Source organism: Olea europaea, unplaced genomic scaffold (assembly GCF_002742605.1).
Source record: "Olea europaea var. sylvestris unplaced genomic scaffold, O_europaea_v1 scaffold1806, whole genome shotgun sequence".
NCBI lineage: Eukaryota > Viridiplantae > Streptophyta > Magnoliopsida > Lamiales > Oleaceae > Olea > Olea europaea.
In genome coordinates, this window is record NW_019235808.1 from 215,477 (window position 1) to 240,454 (window position 24,978).

Sequence of the window (24,978 nt, forward strand, 5' to 3'; positions counted from 1 at the left end):
CTATAAGGACACTAAGGTTGATGATGTGATGCATGGCCGCCAACTACCTAGCTGAAAGCTTATAAATAAATACACAAACTTAAGTTACTCTCTTTACATGCTTTAAATTCACTCCAATTAATACAACAATCTTCCCTTTTTACTATTTTAGCATTTCACCTCGTACGAATCATCTATTAAGTTGATAATATTTGACCTAGTTATTTTTTTAACATCGACATATTTATTTATAATAACAGTTATTTATGAGCACTTCCGATTATTCGATGAACCTATGGCAGTTTCTTAGTCCTAAATTAAAAAGACATGCATTTAATCATACCTGAACAATAAATCATTACAATATTGTATTTATTGTTCTAATGTTATACTTATATTGTACTTAAATAAAAAAAATGTTAATATTGAAATTGAATGAAAAAATTCCTCTCACCTAATTAAATTTTTACTCCTTATACTCCTTGAATTCCTTTAGTAAGAGTTACGAGAAAAATGATATTCTTCTTTATTCACAACTATGCCTATTTATATATTTTTGATGAGGCTGTAGTGATGATCAACTCTTTTCCTTTGATGACACGTGAAAATTGTTGATTAGTGAGCTTTAATTGAATTATTTATCTTTTTACGTTTTATTCATCATTCCCTATGTCCTTTACTCATTGGTTATGAAGTAATATTTAACATGTCTATCAATTTTATTCACGTGTACTTCAATAACTTTTTTGTTAATGTGGAATAACATATGGAAACAACTAAAAGTATATTGGTTTATTCAATAATTTTGCATTCAGATGTCTAGTGCTCTCGTTGTTGATGTTTAGGATCGAATATAACGCTTCGTATTGTTAATACACATTATAATGGCTTAAGTTTGTACATGATTTAATGATTTTATAAATTAGAAATCGTCAATAGTAGCACGTGTTCGCACAAAGCACGCTTAAGATATAATCGCATATCAATATTCTTTCACTAATCTTTGTAAATTTAATTGATACAAAAGAGAAGGATGTGAGCTTTGGCTCTAAACTTTACAATTTAATGCATCTAGCATGCCTAATTAACCGACGTCGAAACAATTAGGAGACTCTTAATGAAATTATCCTTAATTTTTCCAAGAAATAACAATAAATTCTAAGAGTAATATACACAACTTTGTATTTAATAATTTGATTGCAATTTTTAAATTTAAACAACGAAATCAATCTCAATTTCATCTCTTTCGAATCACAAAACCAAGAACCAGCCACCTTTTTTTTTTGTTTTTTTTTTGGTTTTTTGATAGACTTATAGGTGTGAAGTGAATAGTAAAATATAAAAAGACTCAAGTATAGAAATTTTTTGACAGATTGATTATCGAAGTTGACGTGGCAAAATGTGATTCACTTGTTTTTTTTTTTTTTTTTAATTTTTTCATCTTTCAATGAATACATGCCAAATGTTGTCTGTAAATATTTTCTATCAAAATTGTCTGTACTTGTAGCATGACTGTAGTAAAATATTGACATGACATGTTGGCTGGACCGCTTACAGGCCCAACATGATAAAAAGCATTCGGACTCAATCTACTTAAAATCCTTACTTTTGGTGTCAAGTGTTTGCTCCCATATAGTTTTGGGAGGCATTCAAAATTTCCAACCCTGGGGTCAATTGCCAGTACTTTTGTGACAGTCGCTCTCACTTCCCTCGTCAGTTTCACTATCAGGCATCATCAGCCTATAAGCAATCAATTTTGCTGTTTTAGACCGACCCTCACAGCAGGTGGGTCCATCCGAAATCCACCTGTATAAATAATTGGCCAAAACCCAACCCTCTCGCGAGTGCTCGGTAGGGTTGTGTACCCTATACCTCAAGAATATAAGCAATACCCGCGTTCGCACCATCAAGTTGAGTTTCAATCTCTTTCCACAATTTTGATTCGAATTCATATGATTGACCATCAAATTGCTTATTATCAATCAAATTTTCAGTTCTCTTTTCAGCTATAATCGTAAATCGCTTCAATTTCTTATTCCACCACTCTGAAAATTCATTAAAAAAGGGAAAATGAAGCTGACACCGAGAGAAATTGAAAAGCTGATGCTCCATAATGCTGGATACCTTGCGCAGAAGCGTTTAGCTCGTGGCATGAGACTCAATTACACTGAAGCTGTTGCTCTTATAGCTACTCAGGTATTCGTATTCTCTGAATTTTGGGGATTTTAATTTAGAAAAATTACGTTTATTTTAATTATCCAAACCGCGCGTAACATTGCACGAATGTGTTTCGTTTTCATTTTTATTAGTTTTTGAAATAGGTAACTTTTTTCACTGGTCATCAGGGGCAGAGCTAGAACAAAAGATTTGTGGGGACAAATTACAAAAAAAAATTTGATTGTGGGGGCAAAAAATGAAAATTATAAGGATTTTTTTTTTTTTTTTAGCCGGGCCGAGCACAAAAATTTTAGGCTTGACCCGAGCTTTCGGCTCGGACCTTTTCTAGCCGATGGACAGGCCCGTTTTTTTTCTCTCCCCCCCTTTTTTTTTCTTATTTACTACCATAAGGATTTTTTTCTTAATAAAGGCTCACGGGTTCACAGACTAGCTCAGGCAAAGACCGTGTCCCAAAAATGGGGCTGAGCTTTTGTGACCCTAGTCGACAAGCTCGATTGACATCCCTAGCTGTCCCCACGCTAAATCCGTCCTTGTGGTCATGGTTATTGTATGGTAACAGTTGCATATCAAATTATATTTTGAAATAAAAATTTTAATTAAGCATTTGCTTGGTAAAGATTTTTTCAAGTAAAAAATGAATTTTTAAATTTTTTTTATTTTTTTCCTCCATAGAATGTGTGTCTGAGAAAAGCATTCTAAAAAATTCTCTCGAAAAAATACCCTAAAAGTGAGTTTTACTTGCCTCACGCATAGCTAATAAAGCCTTTGTGAGGATAGATCACTTTATCTTGTTTTGCATTTGTTATTTTCTGTTTGTCTTAAAAACTGGGTTGGTTTAATGTACTATCTTTTTGGGTTTATTGAACAGATTTTGGAGTTTGTGCATGATGGTAACAATAGCGTGGCTGAGTTGATGGACCTTGGCAGGCAGTTTCTGGGAAGGTAGTATCAGATTCTATTTAGATTTGCTTTATTTATTTTTGTAGTGAAGATACTATGGTGATTATGTGGATTTGAATTTTGATAATGCCATTAGTCTGTTCCATGCAAACAAGATTTCTGATATGAAACGCTTTGATAAATAGATGAATAAAATGAAGAAAGTGAAATCCATTTAATTAATTTGGTGAAGCGAAGAATTGAGTTTCCTAGGAAGGGAGAATAGAAGGCAGGAGTTAGTGAAGATAACTTGTTTCTGCTGCCTTTTGTCGGGGTGTTACGCATCAATAAATTAGAAGACCAGACATTTAATAAATGAAGCAAACAGAAGGTTCATTTTAGAAAAATAGATGCCTTGGAAGCGTTTTTGGCATTTAAAAGTTGTCCCTCTAATTTAACCCTTGTTTGATCCTCAATATTTTCAAAATATATTTTTCTCTCTCTTCTTTTCAACCCCACATTCTTCAATAAAAAATATTATGCGCAAATTCAAAACTTTTTCTTATATTTTAACTACACATTTTCATCAATCTATTATTCCAAAATGCATTCTTAGCAAAAAAATTGGGCTCAAACAAACTCTTAGCCTATGTCCCCGTTTTTTCAAAAATTCATTTATTCAAAATTCATTTTCAACCATATATTCTCTTATTAAATAATATTACACGTATTTTCTTATTTTTTAACCATATATTCTCCTGAAAAGTCACCATTCCAAAATTCATTTTCCCCCAAATTTCCATTAAAATAGAGTCTAAACAAGGGCTTAGTTTGCAGAAGGTTGAAATACTAGAAGGTGAAAAGCCATGGTCTGAAAAATGTTTCCTGAAGTTATGTGCAAATAAATGACTCTGGTGAGGAAATACTCATGAAAATATAATTGGTAATTCATAGTTCTTGTTGGATTGTAATTAATTAATAGTACTCTGGATACCTCCTTGGCAGAAATCACAAATTCTGAGAGATATCTTCTCTGTTTACAGGAGACAAGTTCTTCCAACTGTTCCTCATCTGTTGTATACAGTTCAGGTACTAAACCTCATTGACCCATATGAAATTGACTCCCTTTGACATTGTAGAGAGGGATCAAAGTTCATGTAAATTTATTTTTAACTGCTGACTTTACACGTAGGTCGAAGGTACCTTTCCTGATGGGACAAAGTTAATCACAGTTCATGATCCAGTAGCACGTGAAAATGGAAATCTGGAGCTAGCTTTACATGGCTCTTTTCTTCCGGGTAATTATCTTGTATAACTTCACAGAATCTTCACGGAGTTTGCTTTCTATTATTTGCAACAAATATATGTTGTATAACTTCTTCAATTTACCACTTGCATCTTCGCAAAATGTTCATACCCTTTCTTGTATTAGTCTCACATTAAACTGTATTGTCACTTTTGCTTCCGTCAGGATAAATCTGACCCCTTCCCTTAGCAAAATTTGATAAATGAAGGAAGCGGCTTATGATTTACTTGAATATGAGGACTGCTCTAAATTGCTAACCTGTCAGCTATTTACTTTTTCAGAAGAAATTTGGCCTCAAAATAACCACATAGCCTGATAGGTATATTTATATTACCTATGTTGTTGGTTAGAAGTATTTATCTCTAATTTTATTTTGGTTTTCTGTGTAGAGGGATTGCAGGTTCTATAGAACTTCTCCAGTTTTGGGATTCTTGAATCTTAGCCCTTGATTGGGCCTCATTTTCTAGAAAAAAATGCATTTTTTAACAGTGTTTTGATACCATTTCAACCACACATTCTTCAATAAAATAATATTACACGCAAATCCAAAAGTTTTTCTTATTTTTTAACCACACATTTCCCGTCAAAACAGAAATTCATTTTTTCCTTCAAAATGGGACTCAAACAAGGGCTTAGTTCTTGTTTGGGAGAAATTGTAATGGGATTATAATAAATAGGAGTAATTGTCCCAAGAAATATGTGAAAATAAGTGGGTAATAGTTGTGAATTTGTGGTTAAAATTAAATTTTGATTTTGACTTAAAATTATAAGGAGATTATAATTTTCCCGAACTTGCTCTAGTAGGACTTGCAGTTAGTATATGATCACATGTAATGACCAAACTTTGAACTTTGTGGCAAACCTATCCTTTAGAAACTTATCATGAAACATTCTGTTCCATAATCTAAATCCAACTTTATTTGTAGTCTATTCTACAAAAATGGCTTAATTATTGCTCTCCACATTTTATATTCTTGATCATGCATGTGAAAAGCTCAATGTATCATGATTATTTGCTTCACAAGCTTAATTTGTTGCCTGTGCACTCTGAAAATAGTAAGTTTGTATGAAGTGGTTCCTTCTAAACGTCAGTGTGTTTTGCTTACAGTTCCTTCATTAGACAAGTTTCCCACAGTTGAAGACTGTAAAGTTCCTGGTGAAATAATATGTGGAAGTGGACATATCATACTTAACTGTGGAAGGAAAGCCACAATTCTGAAAGTAGCTAACATGGGTGACAGGCCGATTCAGGTACTTGAAATAAAGCTTAAATTTCCATTCTTTTCCAAAGTGGTTTTTGTGCTTTATTTCAAATTAAGAGAGATGACGACATGCAGCTAGATATTAGCAAAAATAATCTGATCTAAGCAACAAAAAATGTTGTGAGAGATATTGATGAATTTTTCTTATTCAGGTTGGGAGCCACTATAACTTTATTGAGGCGAACCCATTCTTGGTTTTTGATAGAAGGAGAGCATGCGGTATGCGGCTAAATATCCCGGCAGGGACAGCAACACGCTTTGAGGTTACTGCTGTGACCCTCTTTACTTCACATTGACCCAGTTGTATTTTTCTTCCCTCATATATCAAATTTTAGTGTATTAAGATGGAGTTTAATCTATAATTCTTGCACACATTATTCTTCTGTAATATAACTGTGGCTCATCTAACATGTACGGAACACATGCTTAGCTAAGATGGCATTCCCCAAAGAATAATCTACAGTATCTAGCTACTTGTGCATAGATCTAATTTGCTTGCTAAAAGCTTGTTTAGTTTCTGCACATAAAATCTTTCAATCTGTTGGCGAGTTGATTTATCCACCCCAAATACCCTTATAGTAATGATAAATTTATCCCACAAAAAATAGAAAATTTGATGCGAGACATGATTCACATGACCACAACTTGTTCAGAATTTGGTCAATCCTATTACGATCTCTATTTGAGCTTGTAGACCTGCCAATCAAAATTTTTGTTTTTTGTTTTTTTTCGGCTAATTGACGTGACTCTTGATCCACTTGACTTGAGTTGGAATTTTCTTATTCAAGCCTGAACTCTTCTGTAACTTGCTGATATAAAATCAATTTTAGGAAAGTTTACTTTCTAAGTCGCCTCTTTTTAACAATCTTTGTTAAGACTGGGTACTATACTTTTAGTTTGTCTAATCAGTGCCCATCTCTGAAATACTTCTCCTTTTGACTTGCTAAGCACTATAATCTATCCTCAGGCTGTAGAGATACAAATGTTGTACAATTGTATTGATATTTATCTTACTCTGTTAGCCAGGAGATGCAAAAAGTGTTACTCTTGTCAGGATTGGAGGCAAACAGGTGAATCTTTGTTAAGACTGGGTACTATACTTTTAGTTTGTCTAATCAGTGCCCATCTCTGAAATACTTCTCCTTTTGACTTGCTAAGCACTATAATCTATCCTCAGGCTGTAGAGATACAAATGTTGTGGGAAAAAAAAAAAATACAATTGTATTGATATTTATCTTACTCTGTTAGCCAGGAGATGCAAAAAGTGTTACTCTTGTCAGGATTGGAGGCAAACAGGTTATTCGGGGAGGAAATGGAATTGTTGATGGCTCAGTAGATGATGCTAAAATCATATCAGTGATGGAAGCTGTACATAAAGGGGGATTTGGTGTTGCAGAGGAAAATGCAAGGTTAGGAAGCTTTTATTTTTCTCTTTTAAGTAGAGAGCAGAACACTCTGTTTGGCTTTTCATGAATTTGCGTTAGTTTTATACTCTGTTATTTTGGTTATGAATATAGCAGATGCTAAATTTCGAACTGATTTTTCAGTTGCAGAGAAGGTGTCATCGAAGAAGGGTCTGATTTATCTTATGTGCTTTCTCGTGAAACCTATGCTAATATGTATGGCCCCACCACTGGTGATAAAATTCGTCTTGGGGACACTGATTTATTAGCAGAAATTGAAAGAGATTTTGCTGTTTATGGGGATGAGTGTGTATTTGGTGGTGGAAAAGTGCTGAGAGATGGATCGGGACAATGTTGTGCATATCCATCATGTGACTGTTTGGACACTGTCATAACAAATGCTGTTATCATTGACTATACTGGAATATTTAAAGCAGATATTGGCATAAAAAATGGTCTTATTACCTCCCTTGGGAAAGCTGGCAACCCAGATGTCATGGATGAAGTACCTCACGACATGATTGTTGGAGTGAGTCCAGTGTATCATAATGGTGGTTGTGTTGCAGGTACAAAAATCTTTCAATTGAACACTTATTTATTTTGTTGATCTTTGTGGTCAGGTAAATACTGAGGTTATTGCTGGAGAAGGAATGATTGTAACAGCAGGAGCCATAGATTGTCATGTGCATTTTATATGTCCTCAATTAGCACAAGAAGCAATATCAAGTGGTGAGATTTCTTGGTTAATGGTGGAATTTTGTCTAGAACACAGGATAATGCGCTCATGCTAGTTAATTTGTTGTCAGTCAAATCACTTATGGCCCCTTTTGGATATTCAAATTATTATTATCTACATTAAAGCTTCCATAAATTGTCATGCCTAACATTTTATGGAAAAGACACTACTTCACTGTAGAGAAATTCAACTTTTCTGCTCTATACTTGAGAAAAAATTAGTGAACATTGTTCTCTTTTTGTTTCTTTCCTGTTATGTATCAAAACAAGTGTAGGCGTTACTACATTGGTGGGAGGTGGCACTGGACCTGCAGATGGAACACGTGCAACTACTTGTACTCCTGCACCACAGCACATGAAACTAATGTTGCAATCAACAGATGAAATGCCCCTTAATTTCGGTTTCACAGGAAAAGTATGCCTCTTTCTGTGCGAACTTGCATTCTCCCTTCTACTTGGAGCATTTGACAAATTTTACTTGCCTTGAATTTTCATGTAAAGCATAAAAACTCAATAAATGTGCTACAGATGAAATGCTCGTCAATTTCGCTTTCACAGGAAAAGTTTGCCTCATTCTCTGTGGACTTACTTTTACCCTTCTACTTCTTGGAGCATTTACCAAGTTTACTAACTGCACACGCTATTGATGATATTTCTTGATATCGGCCTCAATTTTTTGCTGCCCCATACAAAAACTTAAAAAAGTGCAGATGATGTGTCATATGGTGCAGTGCCATATCGGGGGGGGGGGGGGGGGGGGGGGGGTTGGGATGTGTACTGTGTTCTAGTAACACTTATTATTTTTTTATTTTTTTTATTATTATTTGTTTTTTTTAATTGTAGGGGAATACTGCCAAAGCAGAAGGCCTGCATGAAATAATCAAGGCTGGAGCAATGGGGCTGAAGCTTCATGAAGACTGGGGAACTACTCCAGCTGCAATAGATAATTGTTTGACTGTTGCAGAAGAATATGACATTCAGGTATTTACCTTTTCTCTGTTCCAACAAATTAAGTATCTTAATGCGCTTTAATATGTTATTCACTGATTACAAGTTGCATTATATTTATTTTAGGTTAATATCCATACAGATACCTTGAATGAATCTGGATTTGTGGAGCATACAATTGCTTCATTTAAAGATAGAACGATTCATACTTATCACAGGTATAACCTTTGCTATCTGGTTTCTGGGTCCCCAGTTATGTTCAATGGGAAGAACATCACGTCAAATATGCTTGCATGCACTCATTTAAATTTTTGCAGTGAAGGTGCAGGTGGTGGTCATGCTCCAGATATTATTAAAGTTTGCGGTGTAAAGAATGTCCTCCCATCTTCAACTAATCCAACGAGACCTTACACTATAAATACTGTAGATGAGCACCTTGACATGCTTGTAAGAGAGGATGATATATTATTAATGTATTATCCTATGTACAGTACGTAAAAAGCGAATGAGAAGATAAGAAATCTGTTTTGACAATATTTAAAATGCATGCAGATGGTCTGCCATCACCTTGACAGGGACATTAAGGAGGATGTAGCTTTTGCTGAGTCACGGATTCGAGCTGAAACAATAGCAGCAGAAGACATTTTGCATGATATGGGGGCAATAAGTATCATAGCTTCAGATTCACAGGCTATGGGACGCATTGCTGAGGTTCTTTCTACTCACATTTCTCTACCATCTTATGAAGTTAGATGTATGCTTCTCACTCGATGCTTACTCTTGTCAAACCTTTTTTTACATGTATTGTGCTAAGTTGGAAAGTAATACTGACTGTCCAATTTATGCAAGTGGGCTTGGCTAATTGGACATATGGATAGATGATTCATCATTTATTTAATTATGCTAGATTTGTTTTATTTAGGCTTTAGTCATGTTCCGATATTATTAAAAGTTAGGGCTTTGTTTTGCAATTTTATTTAACTTTGTGTTTAGGGTGGTACGGTTTTCTTTAAAAGCCAAGGTTATGGTCATTGTTACTCAGCCTTTGATTAATAGAATAAAATTTATATTGAGAGTTCTCTCAATTTTCGTCAGTTATTTGGTAATGTTCAGAATCAACCAATTAGTGATATTGGTGCGCGAATCAAGAAGTCTTGATTGTCAATTCCCGGCATTCTTAGGAATTAATGGGGGTTTATAGTGTTCATTTGATACTTGCTTCCGCCTACATCAGCAATTCTCTTGACAGGTGATTACAAGAACTTGGCAGACTGCCCATAAGATGAAGTTATTCAGAGGAACCCTTGGAAGTATTGCATCAGAAAATGACAATTTTCGGATCAAGAGATACATTGCAAAGTACACAATTAATCCTGCAATAGCTAATGGGTTTTCTCAGTATGTTGGATCAGTTGAGGTACAATGACCATACTTTGATTTTGTTATCACTGATTTTTTTTATCATGTTCGGAACTACAGATAAATTATCCTAGCCTCCTAGGTAACGTATCTGAAGTTTCTTAAAAATATCTTCTGAACTTGTCTTTGTGAAAGTCGATATTTTTACGTATTCACATGCAAATTAACTACAACTGAAAGTTGTAGATATGACTTTGCTTTAGGTGGGCAAGTTGGCTGATCTTGTTATGTGGAAACCGTCATTTTTTGGGGCTAAACCAGAAATGGTGATCAAGGGTGGAATAATAGCATGGTCTAATATGGGCGATCCAAATGCTAGCATCCCGACTCCTGAGCCGGTAATGTTGATATTGTTTACAATGTTCTCAGGAGATTTATAAGCAGTCTCATATCCTTTTTATTCTATAGTTTGGCCGATTATAGAATCATCATTGCCAATGAACTCTAAAATTAAATTTTTTCTGTGTTAGAAATCATTGGGAGTTTTAAAGTTGAGGCTGGAGGTGCTTTCTGTTGATGGTTAAAATTTTGAACTTGTTTTTCTTGAAGTTATAATCTTGAATATCTCATAAGAATGTTGATTTATGACCACAAAAATGCGGTGAAGAACTTAGAAAATTGGAAACTTGCTTGTTCAAATGGGTTCCAGTCGTCCCATTAGATTTGAAGACAGTTTTAAAATAAAGTAATACTATTCATCGTTAGTAAAGGAATCACCAGTCTAGGTGGCAAGAGGCCCTTGATTCATTGTCCAATAGAGTGATGATAAGAAACCGACCAGAAAAACAAGATTAACTGCTGTATTGAGAAGCATTTCTATTGAATAATTCGGGAATTACAAGAAATTAAAGACGAGTAAGCCTATAGAAGGCTGTAAACAAGAATTAGACCCACAGACTACTCAATTTCTGCCTATCATACTCCTTCCTCACTATTCTTATTTATAGGCTTTAACTAACAGAAAGTTGTCAATCCATATTCCCCCAACAGAAATTAGTTTACCCCCTTCCCGCCTCCACTTGCGAGACCCGCTTCTTTGCCCTTCTAGAATATGTGTAGTGAATTGGTGGCTTAACATTACCCCTGCCTTTCAAAGACACCTTGTCCTCAAGGTGGAAGTCGGGGAAGTGTTGCAAGATTGATTCAGCTGATTCCCAAGAGGCTTTAGATTGGGGCAGACCCCTCCACTGCACAAGCACTTCCATGCCAGCCGGTCTGTGACGGGTTTCTAAAACCTTTTCAGATTCCACGACCCATTCCAAATTACGTGCAAGATGTGGGGGAAACTCCTGGCTTGCACCTTGTGCCCCAAGCGCCTTTTTAAGTTGCGAGACATGGAACACAGGATGTATAGCCGCGGAAGGTGGCAACTTCACACGATACGCCATAGGCCCTATCCGCTCTTCAATCTCAAAAGGACTGAAGTATTTAGGGCCCAGCTTTTCATTGGGTTTTCTTGCAAGGGAGCGGAGGCGATAGGGCCGGAGTTTGATTTACACCAAGTCTCCAATACTCAATTGGACATCTCGCCTATGACGGTCTGCTGACTCCTCCATCTTTTCCTGGGCATGATACAGATGAGATTTCTGCTCCTCCAACATATGATCTTTGGTTTGTAATTACTGTTCTACTGATTGAATTGTAGTGGTCTAGCTGCCGTAACGGATGAGTGGGGGAGGGTCCCTTCCATAGACTGCTTTGAAAGGTTTAGTATTTGTAGAGGAGTGGAAGGTGGTGTTATACCAATACTCTGCCTAGGGAATCCAATTGTTCTAGCTCTTTGGTTTGTCATAGGTAAAGCATCAAAGATACATTTCCACACACCGATTAACCACTTCAGTCTGCCGATTTGATTACGGATGGTAAGATGTGCTTCGACAGCAGATAGTCCCCTGGAGGCGAAAAAGTTTTGACCAGAAGTGACTAAGAAATACTTTGTCACGATCTGAGACAATGGATCTTGGAATACCGTGGAGTCTGACAATTTCCTTAATGAAGACTGCAGCTACTTCCTCCGCAGTGAAGGGATGTTTCAGTGGCAAGAAATGGGCATACTTATTGAGGCGATCAACCACCACCAGTAGGGAATTGTAATTTCCAGATTTTGGTAGGCCCTCTATGAAGTCCATTGAAACATCTTCCCATATAAGAGTGGCAATAGGTAGGGGCTGCAAGAGGCTTGCCGGGGAAAGTGCAGGACTCTTACTTTGTTGGCAAACCGGACATTCTTCCACCAACTTCTTAATGTCCTGTTTCATCCCCACCCAATATAGCTCACTGGTAAGTCGCTTATAAGTGCGGAAGAAACCTGAATGCCCCTTGGCCAGACTATTGTGGAATTCTCTCAAGAAAATCGGAATTAGTGGGGAGGATTGGGCAAGTGCTAGACGTCCTTTATACAGTAACTTCCCGTGCTCCAATGAGAAATGTGGATACACATCTAGGTCTTCCTGCAACCCGTTTTTTATTTTAGAGAGGTATAGATCCCTGTCTACTTGTGCATCGAGCAATTGACTCTCCATAACACCTTAGCGGGTTAATGTGGCTAACTCAACCAAGGGATTTAGACGTGACAATGCATCCGCCGCCTTGTTCTCCATTCCAGGACGATAGTGGATCTCCAAATCATATCCCATCAATTTTGTCACCCATTGCTTGAAATCGTCAGGTATTACACGCTGTTATAACAAGTACTTTAGACTTCGTTGATCAGTACGCACAACAAATTTTCTCCCCAGCACATAATGCCTCCATTTTTGGACGGCTAGGACAATGGCCATTAATTCCCTCTCATAGATGGATTTATGTAGAGAGTTTCTGGACAATACCTGACTGTAACAGGCAATAGGGCACTGTTCCTGCATAAGAACCGCCCCTAACCCGTGGCCCGAGGCGTCTGTCTCAATAATGAAGGGCTTTGAGAAATCTGGAAGAGCCAATACGGGTACTGTCGTCATAGCCAACTTCAGTTTTTGAAAGGCAGCTTCTGCATCATTGTTCCACTTGAAAGCATCCTTCTGTAATTGTTGCGTAAGAGGCCATGATATTGCACCATAGCCAGCTACAAACCTCCTGTAGTAGCTAGTCAATCCCAGAAACCTGCGAAGCTCTCGAATGTCACGAGGGGTTGGCCATTGTACCATTGCTGCTATCTTACTAGGATCTGCTGCTATTCCTTCAGCTGAGACTAAGTGCCCCAAATATTCTATCTGATGCTGCCCAAAGTGACACTTTTTTCCATTAGCGTAGAGATGATTTGCTGCTAAGATTGTTAATACCTCCTGGAGGTGTTGCTCATGGGCTTCCAAACTCTTGCTATAGATCAAAATGTCATCGAAGAAGACCAACACAAATTTCCTCAGCCGTCTCCGGAAGACCTGATTCATCAGAGATTAGAATGTGGCTGGTGCATTAGAGAGGCCAAAGGGCATGACCAGGAACTCGTAGTGCCCCTCGTGAGTTCGGAACGCCGTTTTATGAACATCCTCCTTTTTTACTCTAATCTGGTGGTACCCCGACCTGAAATCCAGTTTGGAGAAAATCGTAGCACCATGTAGCTCGTCCAACAGTTCATCAGTGATCGGGATGAGAAACTTATCTGGAATGGTTGCTTTGTTCAGGGCCTGTAATCCACACAGAACTGCCAACTCCCATCTTTCTTCTTCACCATTAAAACAGGACTGGAGAACGAGCTGACACTAGGCTGTATAATTCCAGCAGTTAGCATCTCCTAGACCAACCGTTCAATCTCGTTCTTCTGAATATGGGGATATCTATAAGGATTCACGTTAATTGGTTCAATTCCCCCCTTTAAGGGAATGGCGTGATCAATATCACGGCTTGGGGGTAGCCCTGGTGGTGTAATAAACACCTGTTGATGTTGCTGCAATATCCCCTGTATCCCTGCAGGTGGTAGTCCCCCTCCCTTGCTGATTTCGATTCCACCCGAGGGGTCCTTCCATTCTACCAACACTCTCTGCCCTTCCTGCTGTAAGGTTTTCATCATTAACTTTAAGGATACCCCTGATTTTTTAAGGCTGGGGTTCCCTTTTAATATCCTCACCGAATTCCCCAACTGGAACCTCATCGACGAGCGCTTCCAGTTGACCTCCATGTCACGTAAACTTCCTAACCATTGCATCCCCAACACCACATCCGTACTTCCTAACTCCAGCGGCAAGAAATCCTCCACTATAGTTAGCCCTTGCAATTCCAGAACTACTCCCCTACATATCCCCTTCCCTTGCACGGATTTACCCGACCCCATCACCACTCCATAATTAGTCGTGGCTGTCGTCGGAAGATTCAATTTTTGAACCAGCTCAAGGGATATAAAGTTGTGGGTTGCACCACAATCAATTAATACCGTCACTCCACACCCTCCTATAACCCCTTTTAGCTTCATCCCCTTCTTCCTCGCAACCTCCCTTTCCTTCGACCAGCAGAACCTGCAACTCGCGGTTTCGACATTGATGGCCGGCCACATACTTCTCGTCACTCTTAAAACGCAGCTCCTTGTCACGCTTGAGCTGCCATTTAGCTTCGGATAACCTCTTAAATGGCCTGGTTGTGGTCGGTCTCTCTCCGACTGTGATGGTCTTCGTTGGAAATCCCTCAAATCGCCTCGCATCTGCCCGACTTGAAGGGGAAGTGGGCTTAAATGACTTATGGTTCATGGGCTCCTGGAGTTTTTTCAGAATCAGATTTCTATCTTCAATTTTCTAGGCCACCTCCATAATTGGGCCCCGCCCCTTTGGACCCAGTAGCCTCACTTCAGCCGGATCCCTGTCTACTTGTGCATCGAGCAATTGACTCTCCATAACACCTTAGCGGGTTAATGTGGCTAAGTCAACCGAGGGATTTAGACGTGACAATGCATCCGCCGCCTTGTTCTCCATTCCAGGACGATAGTGGATCTCCAAATCATATCCCATCAATTTTGTCACCCATTGCTTGAAATCGTCAGGTATTACACGCTGTTATAACAAGTACTTTAGACTTCGTTGATCAGTACGCACAACAAATTTTCTCCCCAGCACATAATGCCTCCATTTTTGGACGGCTAGGACAATGGCCATTAATTCCCTCTCATAGATGGATTTATGTAGAGAGTTTCTGGACAATACCTGACTGTAACAGGCAATAGGGCACTGTTCCTGCATAAGAACCGCCCCTAACCCGTGGCCCGAGGCGTCTGTCTCAATAATGAAGGGCTTTGAGAAATCTGGAAGAGCCAATACGGGTACTGTCGTCATAGCCAACTTCAGTTTTTGAAAGGCAGCTTCTGCATCATTGTTCCACTTGAAAGCATCCTTCTGTAATTGTTGCGTAAGAGGCCATGATATTGCACCATAGCCAGCTACAAACCTCCTGTAGTAGCTAGTCAATCCCAGAAACCTGCGAAGCTCTCGAATGTCACGAGGGGTTGGCCATTGTACCATTGCTGCTATCTTACTAGGATCTGCTGCTATTCCTTCAGCTGAGACTAAGTGCCCCAAATATTCTATCTGATGCTGCCCAAAGTGACACTTTTTTCCATTAGCGTAGAGATGATTTGCTGCTAAGATTGTTAATACCTCCTGGAGGTGTTGCTCATGGGCTTCCAAACTCTTGCTATAGATCAAAATGTCATCGAAGAAGACCAACACAAATTTCCTCAGCCGTCTCCGGAAGACCTGATTCATCAGAGATTGGAATGTGGCTGGTGCATTAGAGAGGCCAAAGGGCATGACCAGGAACTCGTAGTGCCCCTCGTGAGTTCGGAACGCCGTTTTATGAACATCCTCCTTTTTTACTCTAATCTGGTGGTACCCCGACCTGAAATCCAGTTTGGAGAAAATCGTAGCACCATGTAGCTCGTCCAACAGTTCATCAGTGATCGGGATGAGAAACTTATCTGGAATGGTTGCTTTGTTCAGGGCCTGTAATCCACACAGAACTGCCAACTCCCATCTTTCTTCTTCACCATTAAAACAGGACTGGAGAACGAGCTGACACTAGGCTGTATAATTCCAGCAGTTAGCATCTCCTAGACCAACCGTTCAATCTCGTTCTTCTGAATATGGGGATATCTATAAGGATTCACGTTAATTGGTTCAATTCCCCCCTTTAAGGGAATGGCGTGATCAATATCACGGCTTGGGGGTAGCCCTGGTGGTGTAATAAACACCTGTTGATGTTGCTGCAATATCCCCTGTATCCCTGCAGGTGGTAGTCCCCCTCCCTTGCTGATTTCGATTCCACCCGAGGGGTCCTTCCATTCTACCAACACTCTCTGCCCTTCCTGCTGTAAGGTTTTCATCATTAACTTTAAGGATACCCCTGATTTTTTAAGGCTGGGGTTCCCTTTTAATATCCTCACCGAATTCCCCAACTGGAACCTCATCGACGAGCGCTTCCAGTTGACCTCCATGTCACGTAAACTTCCTAACCATTGCATCCCCAACACCACATCCGTACTTCCTAACTCCAGCGGCAAGAAATCCTCCACTATAGTTAGCCCTTGCAATTCCAGAACTACTCCCCTACATATCCCCTTCCCTTGCACGGATTTACCCGACCCCATCACCACTCCATAATTAGTCGTGGCTGTCGTCGGAAGATTCAATTTTTGAACCAGCTCAAGGGATATAAAGTTGTGGGTTGCACCACAATCAATTAATACCGTCACTCCACACCCTCCTATAACCCCTTTTAGCTTCATCCCCTTCTTCCTCGCAACCTCCCTTTCCTTCGACCAGCAGAAACTGCAACTCGCGGTTTCGACATTGATGGCCGGCCACATACTTCTCGTCACTCTTAAAACGCAGCTCCTTGTCACGCTTGAGCTGCCATTTAGCTTCGGATAACCTCTTAAATGGCCTGGTTGTGGTCGGTCTCTCTCCGACTGTGATGGTCTTCGTTGGAAATCCCTCAAATCGCCTCGCATCTGCCCGACTTGAAGGGGAAGTGGGCTTAAATGACTTATGGTTCATGGGCTCCTGGAGTTTTTTCAGAATCAGATTTCTATCTTCAATTTTCTAGGCCACCTCCATAATTGGGCCCCGCCCCTTTGGACCCAGTAGCCTCACTTCAGCCCTTATATCAATTCTCAGCCCATTAATAAACATGCTTTCTAGCACTTCGTCGGAGATGCACTTCAGGGAAGCGGCAAGCATCTCAAATTCTCGCCGGAATTCCGCTACTGTCCCCCTTTGTTTTATAGCCAGAAATTTTTCACAGAGGTTCCCCTCTTGCGTAGGCCGAAAATGCAGCAGTAACGCCTCCCGGTATTGCCGCCATGATTGGATGGGTGATCTCGCTTCTGCCTATTGAAACCAGGACAGTGCATCTACATCCAAGCTGACCGCCACTGCTCCCAACTTCTCTCATTCCGTAAGCCCGTTTACTTCGAAATACCTTTCTGCTCGAAACAGCTACCCATCTGGGTTTTCTCCACTGAAGATGGGCATCTCTAATTTTTGCACCCTCCTCCAGCTTTCCTTATCCCTGCTCTAGAAGGTGTTCGTTAAGGGCCTCCCAAAGCTAGCTCCTCCTATTCCTTCCTGCCATTTCTCTGGTTCGTCTACTTGCCGGTCCTTCTCAACTTCTGATTGCACTGATCCTTCGGTCACACTAGCCTTCCTCTCTCTCTTGGAGTTTTGGCTCAGCCCTTCCACTTTATGTATTAGAGCTGCCACGTTCTGGGCAAGCTGCTCCACTGTTTTGTACAAGCCACGCATCCCTTCCGTCGTCTTCTCCAAGCCACGCATCCCTGCCCTCATCTCCTCCATTTCCTTCTCCATGGTGTCGACTCTACCCTCTGTCTTTTTCTGTGCCATGGAAAGAACCGGCTCTGATACCAGTTGATAAGAAACCGACCAGAAAAACAAGATTAACTGCTGTATTGAGAAGCGTTTCTATTGAATAATTCGGGAATCACAAGAAATTAAAGACGAGCAAGCCTATAGAAGGCTGTAAACAAGAATTAGACCCACAGACTACTTAATTTCTGCCTATCGAGCTCCTTCCTCGCTATTCTTATTTATAGGCTTTAACTAACAGAAAGTTGTTACTCCATATTCCCCAAACAGAAATTAGTTTGCCCCTTTCCCGCCTCCACTTGCAAGACCCGCTTCTTTGCCCTTCTAGAATATGTGTAGTGAATTGGTGGCTTAACAAGTTGTAATGCATTTTAATGCATTGGACAGTGAATTAAGGCATCCACTGCCACCTAGATTGATTGTAATCTCTACCAATAATGAATAGCATTATTCTTCAAAATATTCCTCCACGTTTAATGAGTATGAACAAATTATAACAGGTGGTGATGAGGCCCATGTTTGGTGCATTTGGCAAGGCTGGGAGTTCTAACTCAATCGCTTTCGTTAGCAAGGTGCAGACATTGTGCTCTCTCATGCGCACATGCTCAGACACACACATGCACAGAGACTACTCACTTGGATAACTTTAGCTTTGTTTTTTTCTCTTGCATTCTTTTACCCGTTTTCATTTCGCAGGCAGCTCTGTATTCTGGGGTGAAAGAACTTTATGGACTCAACAAGAGAGTGGAAGCTGTAAGCAATGTGAGGAAACTCTCAAAGCTCGACATGAAACTCAATGATGCCCTTCCCAGCATCACAGTAGACCCAGAGACCTATACAGTGATTGCAGACGGAGAGGTTCTTACCTGTCCAGCAGCTTCTACAGTTCCACTTTCGCGTAATTACTTCCTTTTCTAGGCCTCATTGTTCTGATGCACGCATCACTCTGATATTTTTGGTAAAACATTTTAAAATGGTGAAATAATAGCAATGCGACTTCCAAATGTTGTCGTTTTTGCTGCTTGCACTTGATTTATTGAAGTGTAGTAGAAAACATTTCGTCTCTCTTGTCACATGTCTACTTGTTCTTCTCTTTGACTATCCATCAGTAATACACGATTCTCATTGGAGAAGTAATCTAGTGCATCAATGTAGTGGAAATGTGAAATTGAATATTTGTCTGTTAAATGTGATTCTTATTAGTGTGTTTATTTATCTGACTAGTCTCGACTCCAGTCAATGAAAATTCTTGAAATGTGAGAATGTATGTACTGATTATTCATACTAATTATAAAGAAGATGGTTTTAAGGTTTTAGAGGGTGCAAAAGCAACGGAGAGATCAATATGGAAAAAAATGAGGTAAATTTGACGAAAACTGGTTTCGTCAACTTTTTCTTTTTCTGAAAATGTTGAAATTCATCATAAAAACGAAGAGATATAATTACCATGATTGTGTTCTTACTTTTTACGTGCATTCATGTGTGTATAATCCTATAAAAGGGCCAAGATCCAAATGGCATTTAGCCTTTGTTTGAGTCACATTCTTTGAAAAAAATACATTTTTAAATAGTGTTTTAAGATCATTTCAACTACACATTTTTAATAAAATAATATTAAATGTAAATTCAAAATTTTTTCTTATTTTTTAACCACACATTTTCTATTAATACACTATTCAAAAATTCATTCTTATGCGAAGAATGGGGCTCAAACGGGGGCTTAGGTAGGGTTGTCAATCTCCGGTTGGGCCCATGAAAGCATGAGCTTGACTCGTCCAAAAATGGGCGAGCTCAGCTCGGCCCACGAGCTGTCGAGCCGAGCCCGGCTCGCGAGCAGACGTTGTTTTTTTTTTTTTTTTTTTGAAACAAATAGGTAAATTGGAAAATAAAAAAGTAATTTTAATTTTTAAACTAGGTAAAAAATTTAAACCATCATCCTTTATCCGAGCTTGGGACCGGCTACTTAAATTTAAAGTATGCGGAGTTAAAAATTGTGTTGTTTGTTTATTTGTTCGTATACAATTTTTTAAAGAAAATTTAAAATAATATTAAAAATTATTTTTTCAAGCAACGCTGCACGTCCCCTTGCATATAATCTTCGAAGAAAATTTCTTCTAAAAATTGAAAGGGTAATCGAATATCCTTTCAATTGTCAGAAGTCTTTCACTTCTTCGATTACCCTTTCAAATTTTAGAAGGAATTTACTTCAAAAATTATATGCAAAAGTACGCACAGCGTTATTCGAGAAAAGAATTTAAAATGTAGATATATATAGTAGTAATAGTACCAAGTACTAACAAAAAATTTAACTAAATTAGTAGAAATGAAATTTTTTTTTATTTTCACTAAAAGAGAGAAAAAAATAAAAATGAAATATTTTTTTTTAAATTTTTCTTTTTAAAATAGATAAAATATAAACACTCCTCCTTTATCCGGGTTTGGGACCGGCTACTTAAATTTTCAGTAGGCAGAGTTAAAAATTGTACACAAACAATTTTTTGTAGCTTGTACAATGTTTTAAAGAAAATTAAAAGTAACGATAAGAAAAGAAAATTTTCATCAATATAATTAAATCAAGTATCACTTACTTGACGATATGTAATTTCGGCATATTTATCTTGTAGTAAAAAATGAGTGTCCTGTTAATCCTTAATGCAAATTAACGCTTCTAAATATCTTCTTTCAGTCAGTTCCTGACCACGCTCAAAACTCTTTTACTTGCACTAAAAGCAGACTCCGAAACAACAGTGCTAACCGAAGGTGTCAGCAGATCTTTTGCAATCGCAGATATAACTGGCCAACGTCGTTCATACCTTCGCCAGAATTCAATTATTTCGTCTGAACTTTTTTTAATTATTTTATCTGTTGACATATTCTGGTTGAAATAATCAATTAATTCAACAAGCAATGCATTATGGCTTGAGCCCGTAGATATTTGATGAGAATGAGATACAGATGGTGACGACATGGCAGTGACAATGGTAGTAGATGAACACATTGCAGATGAATCAAATCTATACGAATTAATGCCTTAAAATAAATTAAATATTTCTGCATCTTCTTCTTCAATTTCAGTGAAAATAGTAGATGCAGATGGTACCTGACTAATATTAGTACTCATTCGGTTCGCATATAATTCATACATTTTACTTAATGTTTGCTCTAAATTTCTATATGTGATAGGTGTATCAAATGTTAAGGCGTTTGAAATTTGATCAATTATATATTTAGTTCCCGATAAATTATATTGGGGGTCCATCACGCGTGCTAAAGGAAATAACATATGCAAATCTTCCCAATATTTTCTAAATTTTAATTCCATAGTAATTATAATTTCACTAAAATCAGGGTCATTTCTGTATTTATGAAATGTTCTTGTAATTATATAAAAACGTTTAAACACCATACGGCTTGTGGGATAATAAACGCCCGATAAAATCTTAGTGGTTTCATAAAAAGATGTCAAAAATTTTTTAACCTTCAAAGTTAAATACCAATCACGTTCAGTCAACACACCCTCGTCATTACTTCTAACATGTTTATTGTTATAAAAATTAGTTATTAAATGTTCAAAACTTTCACATGACTTTAATAACAAGTAAGTAGAATTCCACCTATGACCTACATTGTTAACAAATGTTTTAACATTTTACACTCCTATTTCGGCACAATAATCATCAAATATTTGTTTTCTACTTGGAGAGATTGTGATATATATTAGTGCGTTCCTAATATTTTGAAATTCATCATTTATATATTTTAAACCATTTTGGACAATTAAATTCAAAATATGACATACACAAAGAATATGAAACAAACACCCACCAAAATCAAGTTGTAGTACCCTATGCAATTTTTCGGCAACTACTTTATTAACACTAGCATTATCGAAAGTAAATGAACGAATTTTACTTTCGCAATGATATTCCCTAACAATACTAATAATAGCATTAAATATATAATTAGCGTTGTGAAGAAACTCAATAATTCTAAAAGCAATAATTTTTTTATGCATGTACCAAAGTGGGTCTATATAATGTGCAATTGCAGCTATATATGTTCTTTTATTAATCCATTCTCATATATCCGAAGTTAAAGATATGACACCCCCATATTTTTACAAATCCATAATTAATTGTTGTTTTGTTGAAGTAAAATATTGTATTGTATCGGAACGAAGAGTGTTTCGACTTACCCCAGTGTACCTTGACTGCAGATATTCTTTCACATACGAGACGTAGTGTTGGTTGTCAATTAATGCTAAAGGCAACTCAGCACCAGCAACAAGCTTTACCATTCCGATTTGAGCTTTCTCCTCTGAATACACCTATGTGAATAGGGGTGTAGCAGAATCACCGGCGTCTGAACTGCCAAATTGCAATTGCGTTTGATAGCCTGGAATAAGTCCGTGTTTGACTGCACATACTTTGTAATGACGGTTGAGATGGGTGGTACCAATTCCTCTTTGCCATGCCAATCTTTGTTGGTAGTATTTACATACTGCTTTGAATTCTTGGACTCCATTGACGATTTTTTCCATTGAAATCAACTTAAAATGATCCCAACATTTTGCTTTTTTTTCCCCTTTCGCTTTTTCCTCGCATCAGAAATGTTTAATTCAGCATCTTCTTCCTGATCGTGTTCCGCTTCGGGAACGTGAATATCATTCAAATTAATTGAATAATTTGGATTGCTGCTTACATGATGATGAAGATCCAAATCTGGAATATCTTCAGGTAAGAGTACGTCATTTAGACCTTCAAATTGATTCTGAAATTGACTTTGCGGTGTCATAGACGATTCGTTTCCTCCCACACCGAACAAGTTTTGACAAATGTGCGTGGATCCATTTGTTTAATTGTAATAAGTAATAACTAGTAGAAGAATAATTGTATAAATGTAGTGAGAAATGAAAATTGGATGAAATTTCAATAAATATAGTGAGAACTGAAAAATGAGAATTGAATATTGTATGAATTGTATATAAAAATTGCACAACTATCAACACAATACAAGAGAGTTGAGAGAAAGATAATTGAGAGTTGAGAGTGAATTATAGAAAATTTTGTGACTAAATGTCACTATTTATAGAAGAAGAAAAGAAAAAAATTTAAAGACCAAAACGGTCACTGAAAAAATTTAGTGACCGTTAACGGTAATAAAAAAAAATAATTAATTAATTCAGGGATTGAAACAGTCACTGACAAAAGTCAGTGACCGTTACATAAAGTGACCAAAACGGTCACTTTTTAAAAAAAGTGACTGTTTCGGTCACTTTCAAAAACGAGCCCACGGGGCTCACGGGCTCGTCATGAGCGACTCGTTTTTTGTGCGAGCCGAGCCCAAACCGGCCCGTTATGCTAGCGCTCGAGCTTGTGTTTTTACGAGTCCGAGCCGCCCACGAGCTCCGTTTTCACGAGCAGAGCGGGCGAGCTACTCGGCCTATTTGCCACCCCTAGGCTTAGGTATTAGGATAGGAGAATTGGCACAGCTGGTCCCAAACCTGTGCGCATCTTGTATTTTTGGTCTGAAACTTAAAATCTTGGCTCTGGTTTAAAACCTTCATGTTCTTGAAAATTGGTCCTTCAGGATGGATTTTGTCCAAAATGATTGTCAAATTTGCTCGTGGACTACATTTTCTTTTAAGGATAAATTGCATATAGTCCATATGACCTATGGCAAAAAACTGACCCATGCTTAGACAAACTGTTGAGAAAATGTGCGTAATACTGAAATAAAACTTATATTAAAAAATTCTCACAATATGAAGAAACTAGGGTAACTTACGAGAGAAAATGTGGTGATGTCAAAGTAGGTAGAGCTGTCTTCCGAATTAGTTGGATCATATGTGCAATGTTTTTTTGATAGACGAGATCTCTAGTTCAAAATCAAGGATGATCTAGTTGTGCCAAAGAAAAGAAAACTCATGTGGGTCTTTTTGAACTGTTTGTTTTAAAAATCTAAGTTGTTAAAATTATGTTATATGTATTTTTAATTTTTAAATGTCCCCTCATATAATAGCGAGATTTATTTTTTTCAATCACACAATTTGACACGTGCATAATTCACTTAAATGGGTGACGATGAGATATCAATCTAGATGTGCTCTATATCATGTCGAACCTATAAGAGATTTAAGCATACAATTATTATTATTATTATTATTATTATTATTATATGCTCATATATAAAGATTACACCACCACTCAATTTGTAATAGTTGGACAATTTATGATTGTACACATAAAACCTAGCCCTGTTTGAATAGTGAGTTTTGGGAGAACGAGCCACAGTTGAATGTGCAATGCATGCTATTTTGAAATACTTTCTAAATGCTGTAAAAATAATATTTGATATCAATTTGTTAGGAGAATTTGATGAATTTCAAACGAATTAAAGAAATGAAATTTATAGTAGAAAGTTAAGAGAAAAAATTGAATTCTCAAATTCAAATCATAGATTCAAAATTTTTATGATGCTGAAATACTACAATTGAGCAACAATTTTATACTACATTTGGTACATAATAATTAATTACTAATATACGAATTTAAACACCCATCAAAATTCTTAAATACATGAATAGAAATAAATTCATTTATAATAAGTCAAAATTAATATGAATATTAATTAATTGAAAATTAATAATACGAAATCCATACATGAGAAAAATTTTGTATTATATATTCCAAGTTAAAAAAGAAAAAGTTAAGTATTATTGAAATAATTGAATGGTAGTAGGTTAAAATCGTTCAAAACAATGATTCCTGCTTGATGGTATATTATATTATGGTTGTATAATTAAAAAGTTGAAAAAAAATTAGGTTTACATGCAAAATATTTTATTTTGTGAATATGTGATTGAAAATAAGTATGTAGAAAAAATGGTTTTCAAAAGAAGATTGTCAAACATGGTCGAAGCTAAAATAATTGGTATGTCAAGGTCATGATTTTCATAAACCCCAAGTGAAATTTCCCCCACCTTTTATTCATAAAAAATAGAGTCATGCCATAATGTTATAATTCTTGATATAATGTTATATTGTTGTAAAATGGAAAGTTCATTA

General features: G+C 37.5%; 1 protein-coding gene across 4 annotated transcripts; it reads left to right on the plus strand.

Moving 5' to 3' along the window:
* Positions 1-1,696: 1,696 nt before the first annotated feature.
* On the plus strand, positions 1,697-19,126 carry LOC111378366 (urease). 4 transcript variants are annotated; one of them, XM_023001554.1, is made up of 19 exons: positions 1,699-2,175; positions 3,026-3,099; positions 4,080-4,125; positions 4,229-4,334; positions 5,451-5,593; positions 5,757-5,867; positions 6,627-6,674; positions 6,901-7,013; positions 7,152-7,536; positions 7,628-7,736; positions 8,018-8,157; positions 8,586-8,723; positions 8,817-8,908; positions 9,008-9,137; positions 9,243-9,401; positions 9,940-10,107; positions 10,313-10,447; positions 18,412-18,483; positions 18,608-19,126. In XM_023001554.1, exons 1-19 carry the CDS (start codon positions 2,050-2,052, stop codon positions 18,827-18,829), a joined length of 2,517 nt encoding a protein of 838 aa, XP_022857322.1. In that variant the 5' UTR covers positions 1,699-2,049; the 3' UTR covers positions 18,830-19,126. The 4 variants fall into 4 exon arrangements, with proteins under 4 accessions (XP_022857324.1, XP_022857322.1, XP_022857321.1 ...); XM_023001553.1 differs by lacking the exon at positions 6,627-6,674 and having other exon boundaries at positions 1,699-1,889; positions 1,974-2,175; positions 6,853-7,013; XM_023001555.1 differs by lacking the exon at positions 6,627-6,674 and having other exon boundaries at positions 1,699-1,889; positions 2,045-2,175; positions 6,853-7,013.
* Positions 19,127-24,978: the final 5,852 nt, after the last annotated feature.

Coding starts and splice junctions, on each gene's coding strand:
- LOC111378366 (XM_023001554.1), top strand. CDS start 2,050: ATGAAGCTGACACCGAGAGAAATTGAAAAGCTGATGCTCCATAATGCT. Junction 7,737..8,017: donor ACAAGAAGCAATATCAAGTG/GTGAGATTTCTT, acceptor AAACAAGTGTAG/GCGTTACTACATTGGTGGGA. Junction 9,138..9,242: donor ATGAGCACCTTGACATGCTT/GTAAGAGAGGAT, acceptor AAATGCATGCAG/ATGGTCTGCCATCACCTTGA.